The sequence below is a fragment of the Eptatretus burgeri genome, chromosome 15 (genome assembly GCF_056783735.1).
Source record: "Eptatretus burgeri isolate ZD-2024b chromosome 15, Ebu_testis_v1, whole genome shotgun sequence".
Taxonomy (NCBI): Eukaryota; Metazoa; Chordata; class Myxini; order Myxiniformes; family Myxinidae; genus Eptatretus; species Eptatretus burgeri.
This window is the reverse complement of record NC_140975.1, coordinates 64,708,610-64,726,742: the sequence shown is the minus strand read 5'-3', so window position 1 is coordinate 64,726,742 and position 18,133 is coordinate 64,708,610. Positions and strand designations below refer to the sequence as shown.

The 18,133-nt window shown below is 50.4% G+C and overlaps 1 protein-coding gene across 3 annotated transcripts in view; it reads left to right on the top strand.

Annotated features, from left to right (window-relative positions):
* Positions 1–18,133, top strand: part of PGBD5 (piggyBac transposable element derived 5) — a 69,012-nt gene that overhangs the window by 571 nt on the left and 50,308 nt on the right. The window contains exon 1 of one of the 3 annotated variants that reach the window (XM_085856444.1): positions 15,118–15,655. The exons of 1 other annotated variant lie outside the window; for it this stretch is intronic. In XM_085856444.1, the coding sequence (XP_085712570.1) occupies positions 15,271–15,655 (385 nt within the window). In that variant the 5' untranslated portion in view covers positions 15,118–15,270. Of the gene's footprint in view, positions 1–15,117; positions 15,656–18,133 lie in introns of those variants that run through there. One more of the 3 variants, XM_085856443.1, reaches the window with a different exon arrangement.

Sequence of the window (18,133 nt, the reverse complement as noted above, 5' to 3'; positions counted from 1 at the left end):
GGGAGGGGGAGAACGTGTGTGAGGAGTGGGAGGGGGAGAACGTGTGTGAGGAGTGGGAGGGGGAGAACGAGGGGAGGGGGAGGGAGGGGAGAACGTGTGGGAGGGGAGGGGAGAACGTGTGGGAGGGGAGGGGGAGAACGTGTGGGAGGAGGGAGGGGAGAACGTGTGGGAGGGGAGGGGGAGGGAGAACGTGTGGGAGGGGGAGGGGAGAACGTGTGGGAGGGGAGGGGAGAACGTGTGGGAGGGGAGGGGAGAACGTGTGGGAGGGGAGGGGAGGGGAGAACGTGTGGGAGGGAGGGGAGGGGGAGAACGTGTGGGAGGGGAGGGGAGAACGTGTGGGAGGGGAGGGGAGGGGAGAACGTGTGGGAGGGGAGGGGAGAACGTGTGGGAGGGGGAGAACGTGTGGGAGGGGAGGGGAGGGAGAACGTGTGGGGGAGGGAGGGGAGGGGGGAGAACGAGGGGAGGGGAGGGGAGGGGGGAGAACGTGTGGGAGGGGAGGGGAGGGGGAGAACGTGTGGGAGGGGAGGGGAGGGGAGAACGTGTGGGAGGGGAGGGAGAACGTGTGGGAGGGGGAGGGAGAACGTGTGGGAGGGGAGGGAGAACGTGTGGGAGGGGGAGGGAGAACGTGTGGGAGGGGGAGGGAGGGGAGAACGTGTGGGAGGGGAGGGGAGAACGTGTGGGAGGGGAGGGGAGGGGAGAACGTGTGGGAGGGGGAGGGGAGAACGTGTGGGAGGGGGAGGGGAGGGGAGAACGTGTGGGAGGGGAGGGGGAGGGAGAACGTGTGGGAGGGGGGGGAGAACGTGTGGGAGGGGAGGGAGGGGAGGGGAGAACGAGGGAGGGGAGGGGAGGGGGAGAACGTGTGGGAGGGGGAGGGGAGAACGTGTGGGAGGGGAGGGGGAGGGGAGAACGTGTGGGAGGGGGAGGGGAGGGGAGAACGTGTGGGAGGGGAGGGAGAACGTGTGGGAGGGGAGGGGAGAACGTGTGGGAGGGGAGGGGAGAACGTGTGGGAGGGAGGGGAGAACGTGTGGGAGGGGAGGGGAGAACGTGTGGGAGGGAGGGGAGGGAGAACGTGTGGGAGGGGAGGAGAACGTGTGGGAGGGGAGGGGAGAACGTGTGGGAGGGGAGGGGGAGGGGAGGGGAGGAGGGGAGAACGTGTGGGAGGGGAGGGGAGGGGAGAACGTGTGGGAGGGGAGGGGAGGGAGAACGTGTGGGAGGGGAGGGGGAGGGGAGAACGTGTGGGAGGGGAGGGAGGGGAGAACGTGTGGGAGGGGGAGGGAGAACGTGTGGGAGGGGAGGGGAGGGGGAGAACGTGTGGGAGGGGAGGGGAGAACGTGTGGGAGGGGAGGGGGAGGAGAACGTGTGGGAGGGGAGGGGAGGGGAGAACGTGTGGGAGGGGGAGGGAGAACGTGTGGGAGGGGAGGGAGAACGTGTGGGAGGGGAGGGAGAACGTGTGGGAGGGGAGGGGGAGAACGTGTGGGAGGGGAGGGGAGGGGAGAACGTGTGGGAGGGGGAGGGGAGGGGAGAACGTGTGGGAGGGGAGGGGAGAACGTGTGGGAGGGGGAGGGGAGAACGTGTGGGAGGGGAGGGGAGAACGTGTGGGAGGGGAGGGGAGAACGTGTGGGAGGGGAGGGGAGAACGTGTGGGAGGGGGAGGGGAGAACGTGTGGGAGGGGGAGGGGAGGGGAGAACGTGTGGGAGGGGAGGGGAGAACGTGTGGGAGGGGAGGGAGAACGTGTGGGAGGGGAGGGAGAACGTGTGGGAGGGGAGGAGAACGTGTGGGAGGGGAGGGGAGGGAGAACGTGTGGGGGGAGGGGAGGGAGAACGTGTGAGGGGAGGGGGAGGGAGAGGGAGAACGTGTGGGAGGGGGAGGGAGGGAGAACGTGTGGGAGGGGAGGGGAGGGGAGAACGTGTGGGAGGGGAGGGGAGGAGGAGAACGTGTGGGAGGGGGAGGGGAGAACGTGTGGGAGGGGGAGGGGGAGGGGAGAACGTGTGGGAGGGGGAGGGGAGGGGAGAACGTGTGGGAGGGGGAGGGGAGGGGAGAACGTGTGGGAGGAGGGGAGGGGAGAACGTGTAGGAGGGGAGGGGAGGGGAGAACGTGTGGGAGGGGAGGGGAGAACGTGTGGGAGGGGGAGGGGAGGGGAGAACGTGTGGGAGGGGGAGGGGAGAACGTGTGGGAGGGGAGGGGAGAACGTGTGGGAGGGGAGGGGAGAACGTGTGGGAGGGGGAGGGGAGGGGAGAACGTGTGGGAGGGGAGGGGGAGGGGAGAACGTGTGGGAGGGGAGGGGAGGGGAGAACGTGTGGGAGGGGAGGGGAGTGGAGAACGTGTGGGAGGGGAGGGGAGGGGAGAACGTGTGGGAGGGGAGGGGAGAACGTGTGGGAGGTTGAGGGGAGGGGAGAACGTGTGGGAGGGTGAGGGGAGGGGAGAACGTGTGGGAGGGTGAGGGGAGGGGAGAACGTGTGTGAGGAGTGGGAGGGGAGGGGAGAACGTGTGTGAGGAGTGGGAGGGGGAGGGAGAACGTGTGTGAGGAGTGGGAGGGGAGGGGAGAACGTGTGTGAGGAGTGGGAGGGGGAGAGCGAGGGGGAGGGGAGAACGTATGTGAGGAGTCGGAGTCGGAGGCAGAGAGCGAGGGAGGGGAGAACGTGTGTGAGGAGTGGGAGGGGGAGAGTGAGGGGAGGGGACAATGTATGTGAGGAGTGGGAGGCGGAGAGCGAGGGGAGGGGAGAACATGTGTGAGGAGTGGGAGGGGGAGAACGAGGGGAGGGGAGAACATGTGTGAGGGGTGGGAGGGGGAGAACGTGTGTGAGGGGTGAAGGGTGGGGGGAAGAGCGAGGGGAGGGGAGAACGTGTGTGAGAGGTGGGAGAGCGAGGGGAGGGGAGAACGTGTGGGAGAGCGAGGGGGAGGGGAGAACTTGTCTGAGGAGTGGGAGGGGAGAACGAGGGGGAGGGGAGAACGAGGGGGAGGGGAGAACATGTGTGAGGAGTGGGAGGGGGAGAACATGTGTGGGGGGGGGAAGAGCGAGGGGAGGGGAGAACGTGTGGGAGAGCAAGGGGAGGGGAGAATGTGTGGGAGAGCGAGGGGGAGGGGAGAACGTGTGTGAGAGGTGGAAGGGGGAGAGCGAATGTGAGAGGTGGAAGGGGGAGAGCGAATGTGAGGGGTGAAGAGTGGGGGAGAGCGTGTGTGGGGGGTGGGAGAGCGTGTGTGAGGGGTGGGAGAGCGTGTGTGAAGGGTGAAGAGTGGGGGGAGAGCGTGTGTGGGGGTGGGAGAGCGTGTGTGGGGGGTGGGAGAGCGTGTGTGAAGGGTGAAGAGTGGGGGGAGAGCGTGTGTGGGGGGTGGGAGAGCGTGTGTGAGGGGTGAAGGGGGAGCGTGTGTGAAGGGTGAAGGGTGGGGGGAGAGCGAGTGTGAGGGGTGAGGGGTGGGAGGGGGAACGTGTGTGAGGGGTGAAGGGTGGTGGGGAGAACGTGTGTGAGGAGGGGGAGGAGGAGAGCGAGGGGATGGGAGAACGTGTGTGAGTAGGGGAGCGAGGGCGAGGGGAGAACGTGTGGGAGGGGGAGGGAGAGCGAGGGAGAGGGGAGAACGTGTGGGAAGGGGAGGGGAGAACGTGTGGGAGGGGAGGGGACAACGTGTGGGAGGGGAGGGAAGAACATATGTGAGGAGTGGGAGGGGAGAACGTGTGTGAGGAGGGGGAGGGGACAACGTATGTGAGGAGTGGGCGACGGAGAGCGAGGGGGAGGGGACAACATGTGTGAGGAGTGGGAGGGGGAGAACGTGTGTGAGGGGTGAAGGGTGGGGGGGAAGAGCGAGGGGGAGGGGAGAACGTGTGTGAGAGATGGGAAAGCGAGGGAGGGAGAACGTGTGTGAGAGGTGGGAGAACGAATGTGGGGGGGGAGAGCGTGTGTGAAGGGTGAAGGGGGAGCGTGTGTGAAGGGTGGGGGGAGAGCGAGTGTGAGGGGTGAAGGGTGGGGGGAGAGCGAGTGTGAGGGGTGAAGGGTGGGGAGGGAGAGCGAGTGTGAGGGGTGAAGGGTGGGGATGGAGAGCGAGTGTGAGGGGTGAAGGGTGGGGATGGAGAGCGAGTGTGAGGGGTGAAGGGTGGGGAGGGAGAGCGAGTGTGAGGGGTGAAGGGTGGGGAGGGAGAGCGAGTGTGAGGGGTGAAGGGTGGGGGGAGAGCGAGTGTGAGGGGTGAAGGGTGGGGGGAGAGCGAGTGTGAGGGGTGAAGGGTGGGGAGGGAGAGCGAGTGTGAGGGGTGAAGGGGGAGCGTGTGTGAAGGGTGAAGAGTGGGAGGGTGAAGGGTGGGGGGAGAGCGAGTGTGAGGGGTGAAGGGTGAAGAGTGGGAGGGTGAAGGGTGGGGGGAGAGCGAGTGTGAGGGGTGAGGGGTGGGGGAGAGCGAGTGTGAGGGGAGAAGGGTGGGGAGGGAGAGCGAGTGTGAAGGGGTGGGGGAGGAGAGCGAGTGTGAGGGGTGAAGAGTGAGGGGGAGAACGTGTGTGAGGGGTGAAGGGGTGGGGAGGGAGAGCGAGTGTGAAGGGTGGAGGAGGAGAGCGAGTGTGAGGGGTGAGGGGTGGGGGAGAGCGAGTGTGAGGGGAGAAGGGTGGGGAGGGAGAGCGAGTGTGAAGGGGTGGGGGAGGAGAGCGAGTGTGAGGGGTAAAGAGTGAGGGGGAGAACGTGTGTGAGGAGTGGGAGGGGGATTATTATATCAACTATAATATCAAGAGGTATTATATCAACTTCGATCAGAAAAATAAATGAATGAAAATCACACTTTGTTCGAGAGAAATATGGATGGCCGAGTGTAGTTAGTTATCTTTAATGCTTTAACACTGAGTGGGAAGGTTGAGTGCATATCTTTCAGGCTGAGTAGTACTCAAAATCAAAACAAGAAAAATATCAATCATTCAGAGATTGTAGACCCTCGCCAGAACTTGTTGTGTTTGTGTAGTTTTGTATGGTGTATTTTGTGTCGCGTTTGTGTACTTGTGTGTGACGTAATTATTAAGAAACAATTAGAACTGCCACTTTCTAACTGCTGGCAGTGATGACCAGATACCAAGACGTCCGGCTTTGATGCAACCCCACTTTGATTGTACACCTGACCCTGACCTTGACCCATGACGTTTTTTATTATTATTCATTTGAATTTAGAATGTGATTATAATAAATTCAATTCAGATCAAATGGAAGACCAAACAGGTAAAGTCCTGGATTGAAGTAATCAGAAGGAACCCAAACAAGGAAAAAGCAAAGATGAAGTCATCAGGAGGAACCTGGATCGGATTCACATTTCAGCTGCTCCTCCTCTACTCTCAAACCCATCCAAGCACAGCCAAGTGAGTCTTATTACAAATAAAAATAACCAGAGAGTTGGTGTCAAAGCCACCCAATCCTCACCTGTTTATACATTTATCGTTTTTAAAAGACTAGTCTTATAATATTTTTTTTCTAAAGCATTGCAGTGAAGTCTGATCCAAATAATTTTAAAGCAATATATGTATTTGTATATTGTAATCAGTAAAAAATAGTGTGGTAGATAAAAACATTGTGTGGAGGGGAGAACGTGTGGGAGGGGGAGAGTGAGGGGAGGGGACTTTGGGTGGCTTTGACACCAACTCTCTGGTTTTATTATTTGTAATTATGATGGCATCACAATTATAACAGTGCATGTGCAATGGTATTTATCAACATTATGCAATAATACATTACCTACTTGCCTTGCCATGAGAAATGCATCTAAAAGAAAAAGTAATATGTAGTGTTTTGACTTCACAAATATTGAGTCTCTGAAAGAGGTGCACCAACAAAATTTATTTCATTTGGACTTCATTGCATCCCTAGTACACATATTAAATGAATGGCAAGCGTCTCGTATAAACAGGTGAGCATTGGGTGGCTTTGACACCATCTTAGGTTGATATTTTTAAAACATTTAAAATCATTTGTTAATTTCAACTTCACGACACCAATAGCATACCCCAAAGGAACCTCCATGCCAAATATCAGCATCCTAGTACACATTAAATTAATGGCAAGCTTCTAAATAACTTGCACCAAAAACTTTAACGTTGATGTGCTACAAAAAAGTTAAGTTCAAAACAGGTCAAAAATTTAAAACATTTGAAATTATTTTTTTATTTCAACTTGACTACATCAACAATATACCCCAAAGGAACCTCCATGCCAAATATCAGCATCCTAGTACACATTAAATGAATGGCAAGATTCTAAATAACTTGCACTAAAAACTTTAACATTTTCACGCTCAAGCTGATGCTGACGCTCACGCCGGGGGTATCGCTATAGCTCTCTGTTCTTCGAACAGGCGAGCTAAAAACTAGAATTGCCACTTTATAACTGCTGGCTGTGATGACCGGGTACCAAGACGTCCGACTTCGATACAAATACCACCCTGCTTTGAAACAACGCGGGACTGATGAGTTACGGACAGATTAACACGAAGTGTTCAATCTACTTTTTACGTATGCAGTTGGCCCTTTTTCCTGGGGACATTGTTGGTATGAATTGAATTGGCATTTAAATTACCTGAACACGAAGTAATAAATGTGTCGGAAATGTCACCATGTGTTCATAGGGTAAACCACAACTCCACCGAGCAATACGAAGCCCACTCATACGTCTCTCTACTATGTGGGTTGATGAGTTATGGATCCAGTAACGCGCCGCATTCAATTTATTTATGACGTAGCAGTTAGCCCTTTTTCCTGAATACATAGTCGGTATCAATTGCATTGGTGTTTAAATAACCTGAACACAAAGTAATGTTGCGGGCCGGGGTCTGGTGGCGAGAATGACCACCTGGTGGGGGAAGTTACGTTGACTCCCACCAGACTCTCCGGAATTGTAGGCCGTCGCTCACGGATAATTCCGTGATGCAGCGGGTCGCTTAACGGACCGGTGGACGCCAATAACTCAACCGCGTGGCATAGGGTCCTCTTGTCTCGAATCAAGTTACCTAATTAACCACGTGGCTTTGACTACCGAGGAACGTTACGAAGAGTGCGTGAGGGGTGGGAGGAGACAGCCTCAGTACGCCTTGCCCGAACCGGATCACTCTCCCGACTACGGTAGGGTACCAACTACCTTTCTGGATCGGATGCAGCCGAGTGGAACTGCCTCAGACGTACCGGTAGTAGGAATGGATTATCGGGGATAAATACCCGGCTAAACTCGGATTCGAACCATGCTGGACCAACAGAGGCAAAGATAAAAACGAGCTGGGAACATTTCTACAATGATTTATTTACACTAAGGCGAGGAAAAGCACGTGGCACAGGAACAAGGTTTATTGGTTATGTTATGCAGGGGGAAGATGAGAGAGATGTAGTGCAACAATTATACAGCAACTTACCAAAGTAAACAGAGCAGACTTACACGAGAATAATAAAAGCAAGAATTACAATAATCAAAGATCTTATACAATTTTACTTAAAAGACAGGCACCACACTCTCAAACACACACTCAGACAAAACAAACCCAACGAAAAGAAAAGGGGACCCTTTTGCAGCCAGGAAGGGAGGGAGTTGAGGTCGCAGTTCTCAATTCGGGCGAAGGAGTGCTCCGTGGTGCGGCACCTGACAAGTCGTACAGTTCGGACCACAGCCACCCATGTGGAGTTCTGGTCCGTGGAGGAGCTTGAGTGGAGAGCACGGAGTCCAAAGTGGGAACGGGGCAGCAGACAGGACCCGACGAGAGATCCGGTTGAGGTCGGGTGTGCGCAGACCAGCACAACAGGCGGGCCGCCGAGGTGAGACATGGGCAGACACTCCATAACAACGACCCCTTCAACAACTGCACACTTCCAATCCTTCTTCCGCAACCTCCTTCGACCTTCCCAACCAACCAACGAACCCACCGAACACGAACCAACCAAGCACTAAGCACTTCCAAATCCAACTCCTTCCTTTCTTTCTTTCTCTCAAATTCAACCAGTAACTCCTTTTCATCCCATACCACCCTACTCTTTCATATTTCATAATATTTCACTTCAATCCAAAATGGCTGCCAAACCATGTGGCCGATCGGATATCTGCCAAACCATTGAAATTTAAAAATCACATTCCAGATGTCTGCTACACCATACATTTGAAGTTTCTCTTTAAATAATGCAGCAGTTCCAGAGTAAACATTATTTGGTATTTTTCCTTTAATACAATATGGCTGCCAAACCATCCGACCTCCATCAAAAGAAGGAGTTAACTTTTTGTTTGTCATGGATAAGTGTTCACACCTGTAAAGTTTTGCCTCGATCTGTTGAACCGTTTCAGAGGAAAAGACATTTTAATTTTTTTAATTTTCAATCCAATATGGCTGATGAACCACGTGACCTATGACATCATAAGCTTACATTCTGCCTCTAATAGGGTGGGGGATCAGGCTTGTTGAGTTTCATGTTAATCGGATAAGGTGCGTTTTTCTAATCAAGATGGCCGCCACGCCAATGGACTTGTGACATCTTTTTTTTATCGTATATGCAGCCATGGAGTTAGATGATAGTTACAAAGTTTTGCTTTGATAGGGTAAGTGGTTCCAGAGAAAACGTTATTTAATATTTTTCTAAAATCCAATACGGCTGCCAAACCATTTGACCGAGCAGTTATTCTTTAACAAACTTATATCCCCTTGTATTGGAGAATATGCATGTGAAATCTCCTCTTGATCTGACCAGTCGTTCTGGAGATGTTTGGAAATTTTAGGGTAAATTCAATATGGTGACCAAACCATGTGACATATCAATTAGAAATGATCAAACTTGTAAAAGCATGTCATGGGGAATGTGTATGTAAAGTTTCACCTCAATCTGTCCAGCCGTTCTGGAGAAGAAGATTAAAAAAAAAATTCAAAACAATATGGCTGCTGAATGACATGACCTATGATGCCATAGTATGTTTTTTTCTTTTTAAATTAGGTGATTTATTCGTCGATGACGCTCAATAAATTTCAAATTTTTCCGATGCCGAGTTCTTCCTGTCAAATTTTCACCGGAATACCACTTCACCGATGACATTACGAAAAAAAAACACACGTGTTCCCCATGAGGAGCTCTTGCCATGTGCCAAGTTTCAATTGTTTCCTTTGCGTAGTTTAAGTAATACAGAGGTCCAAAGTTTTTCAGTGTTTCAAGGATGGCGCCCGTACCACGTGACCTCTGAGGTCATAATTATCAATTAAGTATGCTTTCAAAAAAGATACATACGAAGGTGAAAATTTTGTGTCGATCAGACTTACGGTTACTGAGAAAATGAATTTTAAAGCGAAAAAACAAAAGCAAATTGACGGCGGAAGAAAAAAGATTAAAAAAATAAACAGCAAAAACAATAGGTGACCCGGCTTGGTACCCTCGTAATGAAAAAGAATAAAATTATTTTTCTGTGGACCATTTTATCCCCAGATGACCCTCAAAATTTTTTCATACTGATCAGATTTAGCGCTCTACATATGCAATTATGACGTCATGACAAACACACCTATAGTGTCATAAAAAAAAAATCTCGCGTTCTCCACCTCCTTCAAAATTCTCTGCCCTCCTTCCCAAAAGTTCCCTGTCGTGTGAGGTCCTGAAAGTCCCTGTGGTGTCCATCTTGTTTCCCCCCCCCCGTGTTCCCCGCCCAATCCCTCTCCCTTCCACAGATCTCCTCATGTCTCTGTTCCCCACTGTTTTGTCCTTCTCTCTCCTGCCCCTCTTATCTCCTGCCCCCCCCCATTGTGCGTTGTGTGTTAGCACTCATATGAGTCTCGACAATGTACACACACGCAAAAAAAAAAAATGAGGACTACTTCCTGTGTGCCAAGTTTCAATTTGTCCCTTGGTGCGGTTTCAGATATAGCCATCCAAAGTTTTTCCATTTTTCCAACATGGCTGCCACACTTAACCAATGGCATCATAATTTTGATTAAAACCTACACGAGTAGAAACAAGAAGAGCACGATTCTTGAAAAATCCATAAAACAAATTTGAACTAAAAAATAATTGGTTGGTAGAATTGAGTGACCTGAAATATAAATCCTCTTCAAATTTCAAGTCAAGGGATGAAAATTGACAATTTTAAAAATTCCACCTTAGTTGTTGACCTTGGGCCTATGCTGACCTTTTGACCTTTTCACCTCAAAAACAATCGGCTTCTTCCTTATGGCAAGCTCTACCATGAAGTGAAGCTATCCTGGCCTGCAATTCTGGGGAGTCTGGTGGGAACCCATCGCACATGGATAATTTTGTGATGCGGCAGGTCGCCAACCGATCGTGAACACCAATAACTCAACCACGTGACCTAGAGTCCTCCGTCTATGGGTTTACCGGGTTACCTAATTAATCACTTGACCTAATTACCGGGGACACGCCCTCGGTACGCCTTGTCCGAACTGGATCACCTGACCAGATCAGATGCAGCCGAGCAACACTGCCAACACTGCCACTCTTAAAAGGAACAGATAGTTGGGAATAAAGTCCTGGCTCGGTTAGGATATGGACCATGCTGGATCAATGAAAGAAAAGACAAAAATGAGCTGGGAACATTTCCACAAAGGATTTATTACAGGCAGGCGAGGAATGATATGTGGCGCCGTGAAAGTTGTTTATTGTTGTGTGTAAGCAGTGATAGGAAGAAAAGTGTGGTGCAACAATAATGCAAGCAACCTACAAAAGCAGACACAGCAGAGTTATCCCGATATAATTCTTCTGCACTCTTAACTTAAACGAGGACAGGTACCAGGACACACACACACACACACACACACACACACACACACACACACACACACACACACACACACACACACACACACACACACACACCCTTTTATTAGTATAGATTGTGACATATTAGTATGAGCCTGGTGTGGCTTAGTGGTTAAGGCGGTGGCTTGGGATCCTTGGATTCCTGAGTTTGAGCCCCACTGGCTGCTGAGTTAGCATCAGGGTGGTTGACTCAGCCTGTCATCCTTCTGAAGGTCGGCGAAATGAGTACCAGTATACTGGTAATTATCCCTGCGGGGTCAAAGGCGACTAAAGGGTTGGCGTCAGGAAGGGCATCCGGCCGTAAAAACATTGCCAAAAGAAAGGGTACCATGATTGGAGCCCGCAAAAAGCTGACCCCTGCTCAGGGATAAAGGCTTTCAAATGGTGTGATGATAATTATTATGACATATTAGCATAGATTATGACTCACATGGTGTGGCAGCCATGTTGGCAAAAAAGGAAAAACTTTGGACCTCCATTTCCGAAACCGTCCCATGGAAAAAAATTGAAACTTGGCACAGGTGAAGGATTCCCCATGGGAAACAAGTGTGATTTTTTTTTTGATGATGCCATAATTGCAAACGTTGAAACTTTATCCGATTGGTATGAAAATTTTTGAGGGTCATCAAGGGCTAAATTGTATGGGGCGATCAACATAAAAACCTTTAAAAACCTTCTTCTCTGAAACGGCTGAACAGATTGAGGTGAAACTTTACAGGTATGATCGCCTATCCATGAGGAACAAAAATTTTTTCCATCTATGGCATCGTAGTTCACATGGTTTGACACGTATGATTTTTTGAAGATTAAACGTTTAGAAATCTTCGTCTCCAGAATGGCTGGAAAGATTGAGGGGAAAATTCACGCCCATGGTTCTCCAAGTCTTGGGGATACCAGGGTGTCACAAATAATTGATAGGTCACATGGGGTGACAGCCGTGTTGGATTGAACGAAAGTCTTTAAAAAAATTATTTATCTTGAACCATTTCATCATTTGGCGTGAAACTTCACAATTTTGTCTAGTCGTCATGTGGAATATATGTTTTAAAATTCAACCTGATGGGATGCATGGTCTAATATTTAGCCAGGCAGCAGGAATCATTTAATATTTTGAATCTGCGTTCAGGGATTTATATCAAACTTGGTAAAAGTATGTATAATGATGTAATAATGTGTGCAGAATCATCCCGACGTCAGAGTGCCCTTCTAGTTCTCAATGTCATTGCAATGTCTACGTCCACTGGTTATTGTTCGTTCCTTCCACTGGGTTTTGGTATTACAAGTACATGTTCAGCACCAGACTAGAACAATATCTTAATTCGTCCTCATCCAGACCGTTGTCCATAGAGAGTCAAATCCTCATCATCCTCTCCTCCGCCTCTATGCTGGTGCTCCCGTCTCTCACCTTCCTCGGCTTCACGCTGTGGAAACCAAGGCATTTAGGATGATTGGTATCTCCCACGGTGAGGCTGAGTCTTTGGGTCTCTCACTCGCTCACCGCAAGCAGGTTGGTGGTCTTTCTGTCTTATACTGTCATCCTCTCTGGCCTCGCACCCCCTGCTCTGTCTGAGATATTGTTACGAATCTGGCAGCCATGAGCACACAACAACCAAAGTCCTTATAGATCAGTTATATCGGTAAGTACTTGTTTATAGTTAGGGTCCCATCCCTAGTCTAATGGGAAAATAAATGTACGTGCGCTGCGGAGTTATTTTGATAGTCAGGGTTTTCTTTTACATTTTTACATCACTTACAACTACAACAACACCTTCGCTCCATCCTGACGCCATAACGCTCATGGTGGGCGGAGTTCAAGAAGGACTTGGCGTCTCTCTCGCCCAATCAGAGAGATGCGAGCGAGTTTGCCGTTGGTCGGACAATGAGAGCCAACGCAGGACAATGTTACTCTTCCTGTTTGAGGGGCGGTCCGCCATGACGCCCGCCACACCCCCCCCGGTCCAATCAGCGGACTTGGCTCCACTTTTGGCCAATCATGGGGGTGACGAGCGCATTTGCGAACCAAAACCGTCCAGTGAGGGAGAGCAAGTCGGAGGAGGCGGCTCCTCCCCTCTGGAGAAGGAGTGAATAATTTTTCGGCGCAATCCGACTGGCAGAGAGTTGGTTTTGGTCTGCCGGATTGCCTGCCCTTGCCTGCTGGTGCTCGCTGCCTCGTCCGCGCTCGTGCTGGTTGGCGTCCGCCCTTCATCCTCCATCCCGGGTACTTGGAGTGGCATCGTGGTTGCGGGTTCGAGTCCCGCTGGTCCCAGACGTCGAAGACCACATGAGGTGGACAGGTCCAAGATAGCTCTGGTTTCCAGTTCATCTTCCCTCGAGCTGGGAATGTTCAATAAAGATCCTACGGGGTCCATTTCTTTGGGTGTGTTTCTGTGTGTGGGCCTGTCTTGTTAAGTGCTTTTGCTTGTACATTATTTACATTTCATAGTCGGTTGTAATCTGCTCTTTGTCTCCCTTCCCGGTTTTTGCCAATTATTATTGTAAATAAATACCCCTCTTGTTAAATGTATCAGCTCGTTTCTGTGTTTCTTCCATTAACTTAGCACGGTGCGTGTTGGGAAATTGGGAAGCGGCAAATTGTGCATTTGGTCTGGCGGCTCTGGTAACTCTGCTCGGTTACGCCGGATCCGAGCCGTTACCCACGACTCGGATCGGACAGAGTCGGCCGAGGGTGTGGTTTCCCCGGTAGTTGAACGGCGTGAGTACTTAGGTAAATTGGAGTTAGACTGGACCCTACCTCGCGCCGTCGAAATATTGGCGACCACGGTCCTGTAAGGGACCCGTGCCTTTCGGAGTTCTTCGAGAAGCACGATCTAGATTCCGGGTGTTCGGTGGAGCCGACTCTACTGCTCCACCTAGCGGTCGTGCTCGCCCCGATACCCGGCATCACAACAATATAATTACCCCCGTTAATCACAACATCACAACAATTACCCCCTCCCCCACCCCATATTTCTGCAGGCTGCTCAAAGTCCACCAGCAACCCCTTCCGATAAAACTACCAAAATCAAGAATCACTGCTCACCTTCACTCCTTCATTCCTCTTTTTTTATCTGGAACAAACTCCCACACTCTCTTCAATGCCACTCTTCCTTCCAAGTCTTCAAAACAGCTGTTCACCACCATCTCTTATCTTCCCCCATCCAAAACCATGATCTTTTCCACCCCCGTTAATCCACCCCAAACCCACCACCTTCAAATTCCCTGCTCTACTTCCTGAAAGTCCGTGTGGTTTCCATCTTGTTTACCCCGTGTACCCCACCCCAACCACCTCCCTTCTACAGATCTCCTCATGTCTCCGTTCCCCACTGTTTTGTGCTTCCATCCTCTGCCCCTCTTGTCTCCTACTCCCCTTGTTGTAAGTTATGTGTGTTAGCTCTCATACGAGCCTCGACATTGTACACAAACAAACAAACAAACCAAAAATCCTCATCCTTAGTCGTGTTGGCACATGTTTGCAACCAGCATGTAGGAGAGGACTTGAAACCAATTGCCAGGCAGAAGTTAACTTTCACGTGTTGTTACTTTGGATGGATAATTGAATGTTATCACGAGGGAATTGGGATTGTAAATATCTTTTCTAATAAATTGGATAGATGTTGGTTTTACGTTTTGACTTGTTTCTCTCTTCTTCTGTGCACGTCCATGGTGTGAGTTTGAACTTATAGCTCAAGCTCGTTCTATTCCTTATATTGATTTGATCACAGCAAGAGGATCTTTGGACCACTGGAGCTGCGGAGAATCATTCTCCTGGGAAAGTCAATCACAATTCCGTACCACACCGAGACCCCAGGCCATTCCACGAGACCCCATCTCCTCACAACGACGGCAGATGGTTGACGTGAGAGTCCAAACAGCCGGCAGTACATCTTGTTCTCACATCCAAACACCTGTATCGTATAGTCCATGGAGCATCACGTGCAAATACCTGTTGATACAAGGACAACGGAATAAGATGTAATTAATTCACAAGAACTCGAATTGGGGGAACGCAGAGCACATTAGGGGGCATCAGGTCAAAAATGTCCACGTTCTTGCACACGTACTAAATGTCGACAACCACTTACAGAGACCGAAATGGTGTACCTCGTGCCTGATCGATCACTTCACTATCTACCTATCTCCCAGCTATCTGTTGATTATTATTAATTAATTAATAGGAAGTCCCCTTCCTGCCCCTCACTCTCATGTCATTGTGGCTTTAAATGAATGATTATTATTATCGAACAATTGGAGCGTTAACCTGGAATGGTCGATCTCTCCGTTCCACGGACGTACTTTGTGAATATCCCAATCGATGGTGTGTGTCCCTCACAAGGACCTCGCAGCGCCTCCGGGTGGACAATCCGGGCGAGGCGACGGACGAGCGACATCACGAGGAAGAGGAAGAGCCGGACGAGGAGCTCGTGGGGCAGAAGGAAAGGTTCGCATCGTCATCCCGTCGAGATGCCACGTCGTCCTCCATCGGGCATCGCAGCGACGCTGTGAGACGTAGTGCGGGTGGACGAGCCGGATATGTCGAATGGCGCCATGATGACCGCCGAGAGACGCTCGGTGCTGTCGCTGCTGAGGGAGGCCCAAGCCCGGTACGAGAGTTTACACATCTCGGACGATGTCTTCGGCGAAGCGGAGAGCGGGGGAGGCAGCAGTGAGGCCAATCCCTTCTACAGCACGTCGGACAGCTCTTCCGAGGCACCGCCCTGTCCAGGTGCGACGCCGAGCTCACCGGGACCGGGACACCGGGCACCCTGCCCTGGGAGTGACGGCCGACAAGAGCATCGCGGCTTGTTCTACTGCAACCCCTTGGCTGGAGATGAAGACGGCGATGATGTGGACACCGATGAGGGCTGGACGAGTTCACTGAGCGACGTTTCGACCCCCACCTTCAAAGGCACTTGTGGTGAGCGTGCTGCTTCACTAGTAGTATTAGTAGTTGTAAGTATGGTGTCGGTGGTGGCACGTCACAGTGGTATTTGTGTACATTGGAGAAAGTCACTTGGTCCATCATGCCTGTGCCACATCCGCTCCCATGAATCCTCAATCCAAACTGTAAAGACTCAACAAGTGTGTTCAGGCTGGAGTAGCAGTTGATGATCTCTTTCAATGAAGGTGGACGTTAAATATCCCACCAATGGCAAATCCAGGGGGGTTTCCTGGTTGCCCAGAACCCTCACCCCCCCCCTCCCAACAAAAAAATATTTGCCATTACAGTGGCAAACCCAGGGGTTCCCTGGTCACCCAGAGCTCCTTCTAGTATGTCATATAGGCACTACCATCACTCAGGTAGGTCTCACATCATATTTAAATTGAAACTTGAAGTTTTTTGAATTCAAGCTATTTTATTTTTAGTTATGCATTTAAATGTTAAATTAATTAATTTTTATATCTTTTTGAAAAATACATGCATATCAAAGAATACGTGAATGTGCATTTATTTGAAAGCTGCAATAAAGTTTTCATAACGTTCATATGACTTAGATTTTCTGTTATTTGGAAACCCCCCCCCCCCCGACCCAATTCCTGGATTTGCCCCTGCCCATGGTCCTTCATGAAGAGTCGGCGAGCTATCTCCGGAACTTTGAACAAATTTCTGCCCTGACTTCCTGAGACGGAGTGGTGACCTGACCAGGATTTTAGTCGAGTAACTGTTTCAGCAGCACCACCACCACTCTGCATTGGGTGGAGTACATGATGATGGTGACTGTCTCTGTCTCTGTCTCTGTTCTTCATTCCTTGTGTGCTTCCATGACAAATAGTTGAGCTTACATTAAGGAAATCTTATCTTCGGTGACAATTACGAGAGCAAATCAAAACAAGAAGACCAAATGGACTGTCGGGGCCATGCCATACAATCCGTTCAGGATAGTCAAATGGACCTCTGCCACCATCTCGCATCAGTGTTTAAGTCAGAGATTCACACTCCTGGCATTTATTATGACTCTCAACATCTTATTCTTATTCTTATTCTTATTCTTCCTGCATGTGGCAGCTTAGCTGCCAGGTAGCCATCATTTTGTTGGGACGAGATGATGCCGCTGATGCTGTGCCCCTATACCATTACACTGGTTCTCATTTCGCCGACCTCGAAAGGATGATCGGCTGAGTCAACCCCACCTAGTGTTAATTCGGTGGAAAACGGAGCTCAAACTCAGTACCCTAAGATTCCAAGCCAGCCACCCTACCCACGAAGCCAACACCAGGCTTGAGACTCTCAACTCAACACTCAAGAGATGAAAGACTCAATCCGACCCAGAACTTTCACTTTTACATTCCTCTCTAAACCTGAGACTCGACCAATTAATTTTCTTTCTGCTGCAAGAATTTGATACATTGTGTTTTATCCCAAAAATGTAAATAAGGTGCTGAAAAACAACATGTAGCAACATGGGATAATGGTGCAGGAGATCAAAGTGGTGGTGTTCGATGGATTAAGTTAAGTTATTCGATTCACGACTAATGACACTTGAGACTCGACCTGTGAGCTTTCCACTCTGGGTCATCTTCATGGTACCATGACAGCATTTTCCGCCGCTTGTACGTTGCGTCCGGTCATGCTAGGATGTAGGTGAGTCGAGCTTGGACCAGGTAGAGTGTCCCATTGTGTGATGATGTGAGTTAGTGTGTTGATGGATTCAAGATGACAATTAATGTAGCCAAGACCACCGCACGGTGTTCATTAATTTCCTTAACTTTACCGATCACACATAGACAATGCTTACCAGAGGTGTTTGAGTTAGGCTGATAAATGATGTACAGTTTACAAATATTGCATAATCCCCCCTCCCCCCTCCCCTACAATGATAGGGTGATTGCGTTGGCCACCCTACAGTGACCTTGTACCCTTTTAATCCCCCGAGTGACATACTCACAGGGCACCATTTCTAAGATCATATCACTCTCCAGTGGCAGGTTGTTTCCATTGTGCTCCCATGGCAATGTGGCATTGTGCCCTTGGACATCTGATCCAAGACTGGAGGTAGGAAAGGGGAGGTAGGTAGGTAGGTAGGTACAGGAAAAGAGTTGTGGAAAGGACGTTTCGCTGTCTCGGACGGATGCACTCATTCTTGCAAATCTTGCAAACTAGGCTCTACCTAGTACTCAGACAAAGGAGAAATCTGTCAAAAATCCTTGGGGAATATGTATTATCAAGAAGGTGATTTGTGGGTGGCGTGGAGGTACTTTACCTAATCAACTGATTTTGAAGTTACCACGACAACGGAGAGTTTCTACTTCTGTGAACATCCAGTGAGGTCTTGGAAAAGACTCCCATGGACCGGTTAACGTCGCAGGCTGCGAATGGCAATGAAATGACATACATCGGATACTTAGAGGTAGAAGTCAACAGTATGAGACAAAAGTGTGCCTTGTGTGGAAGTCC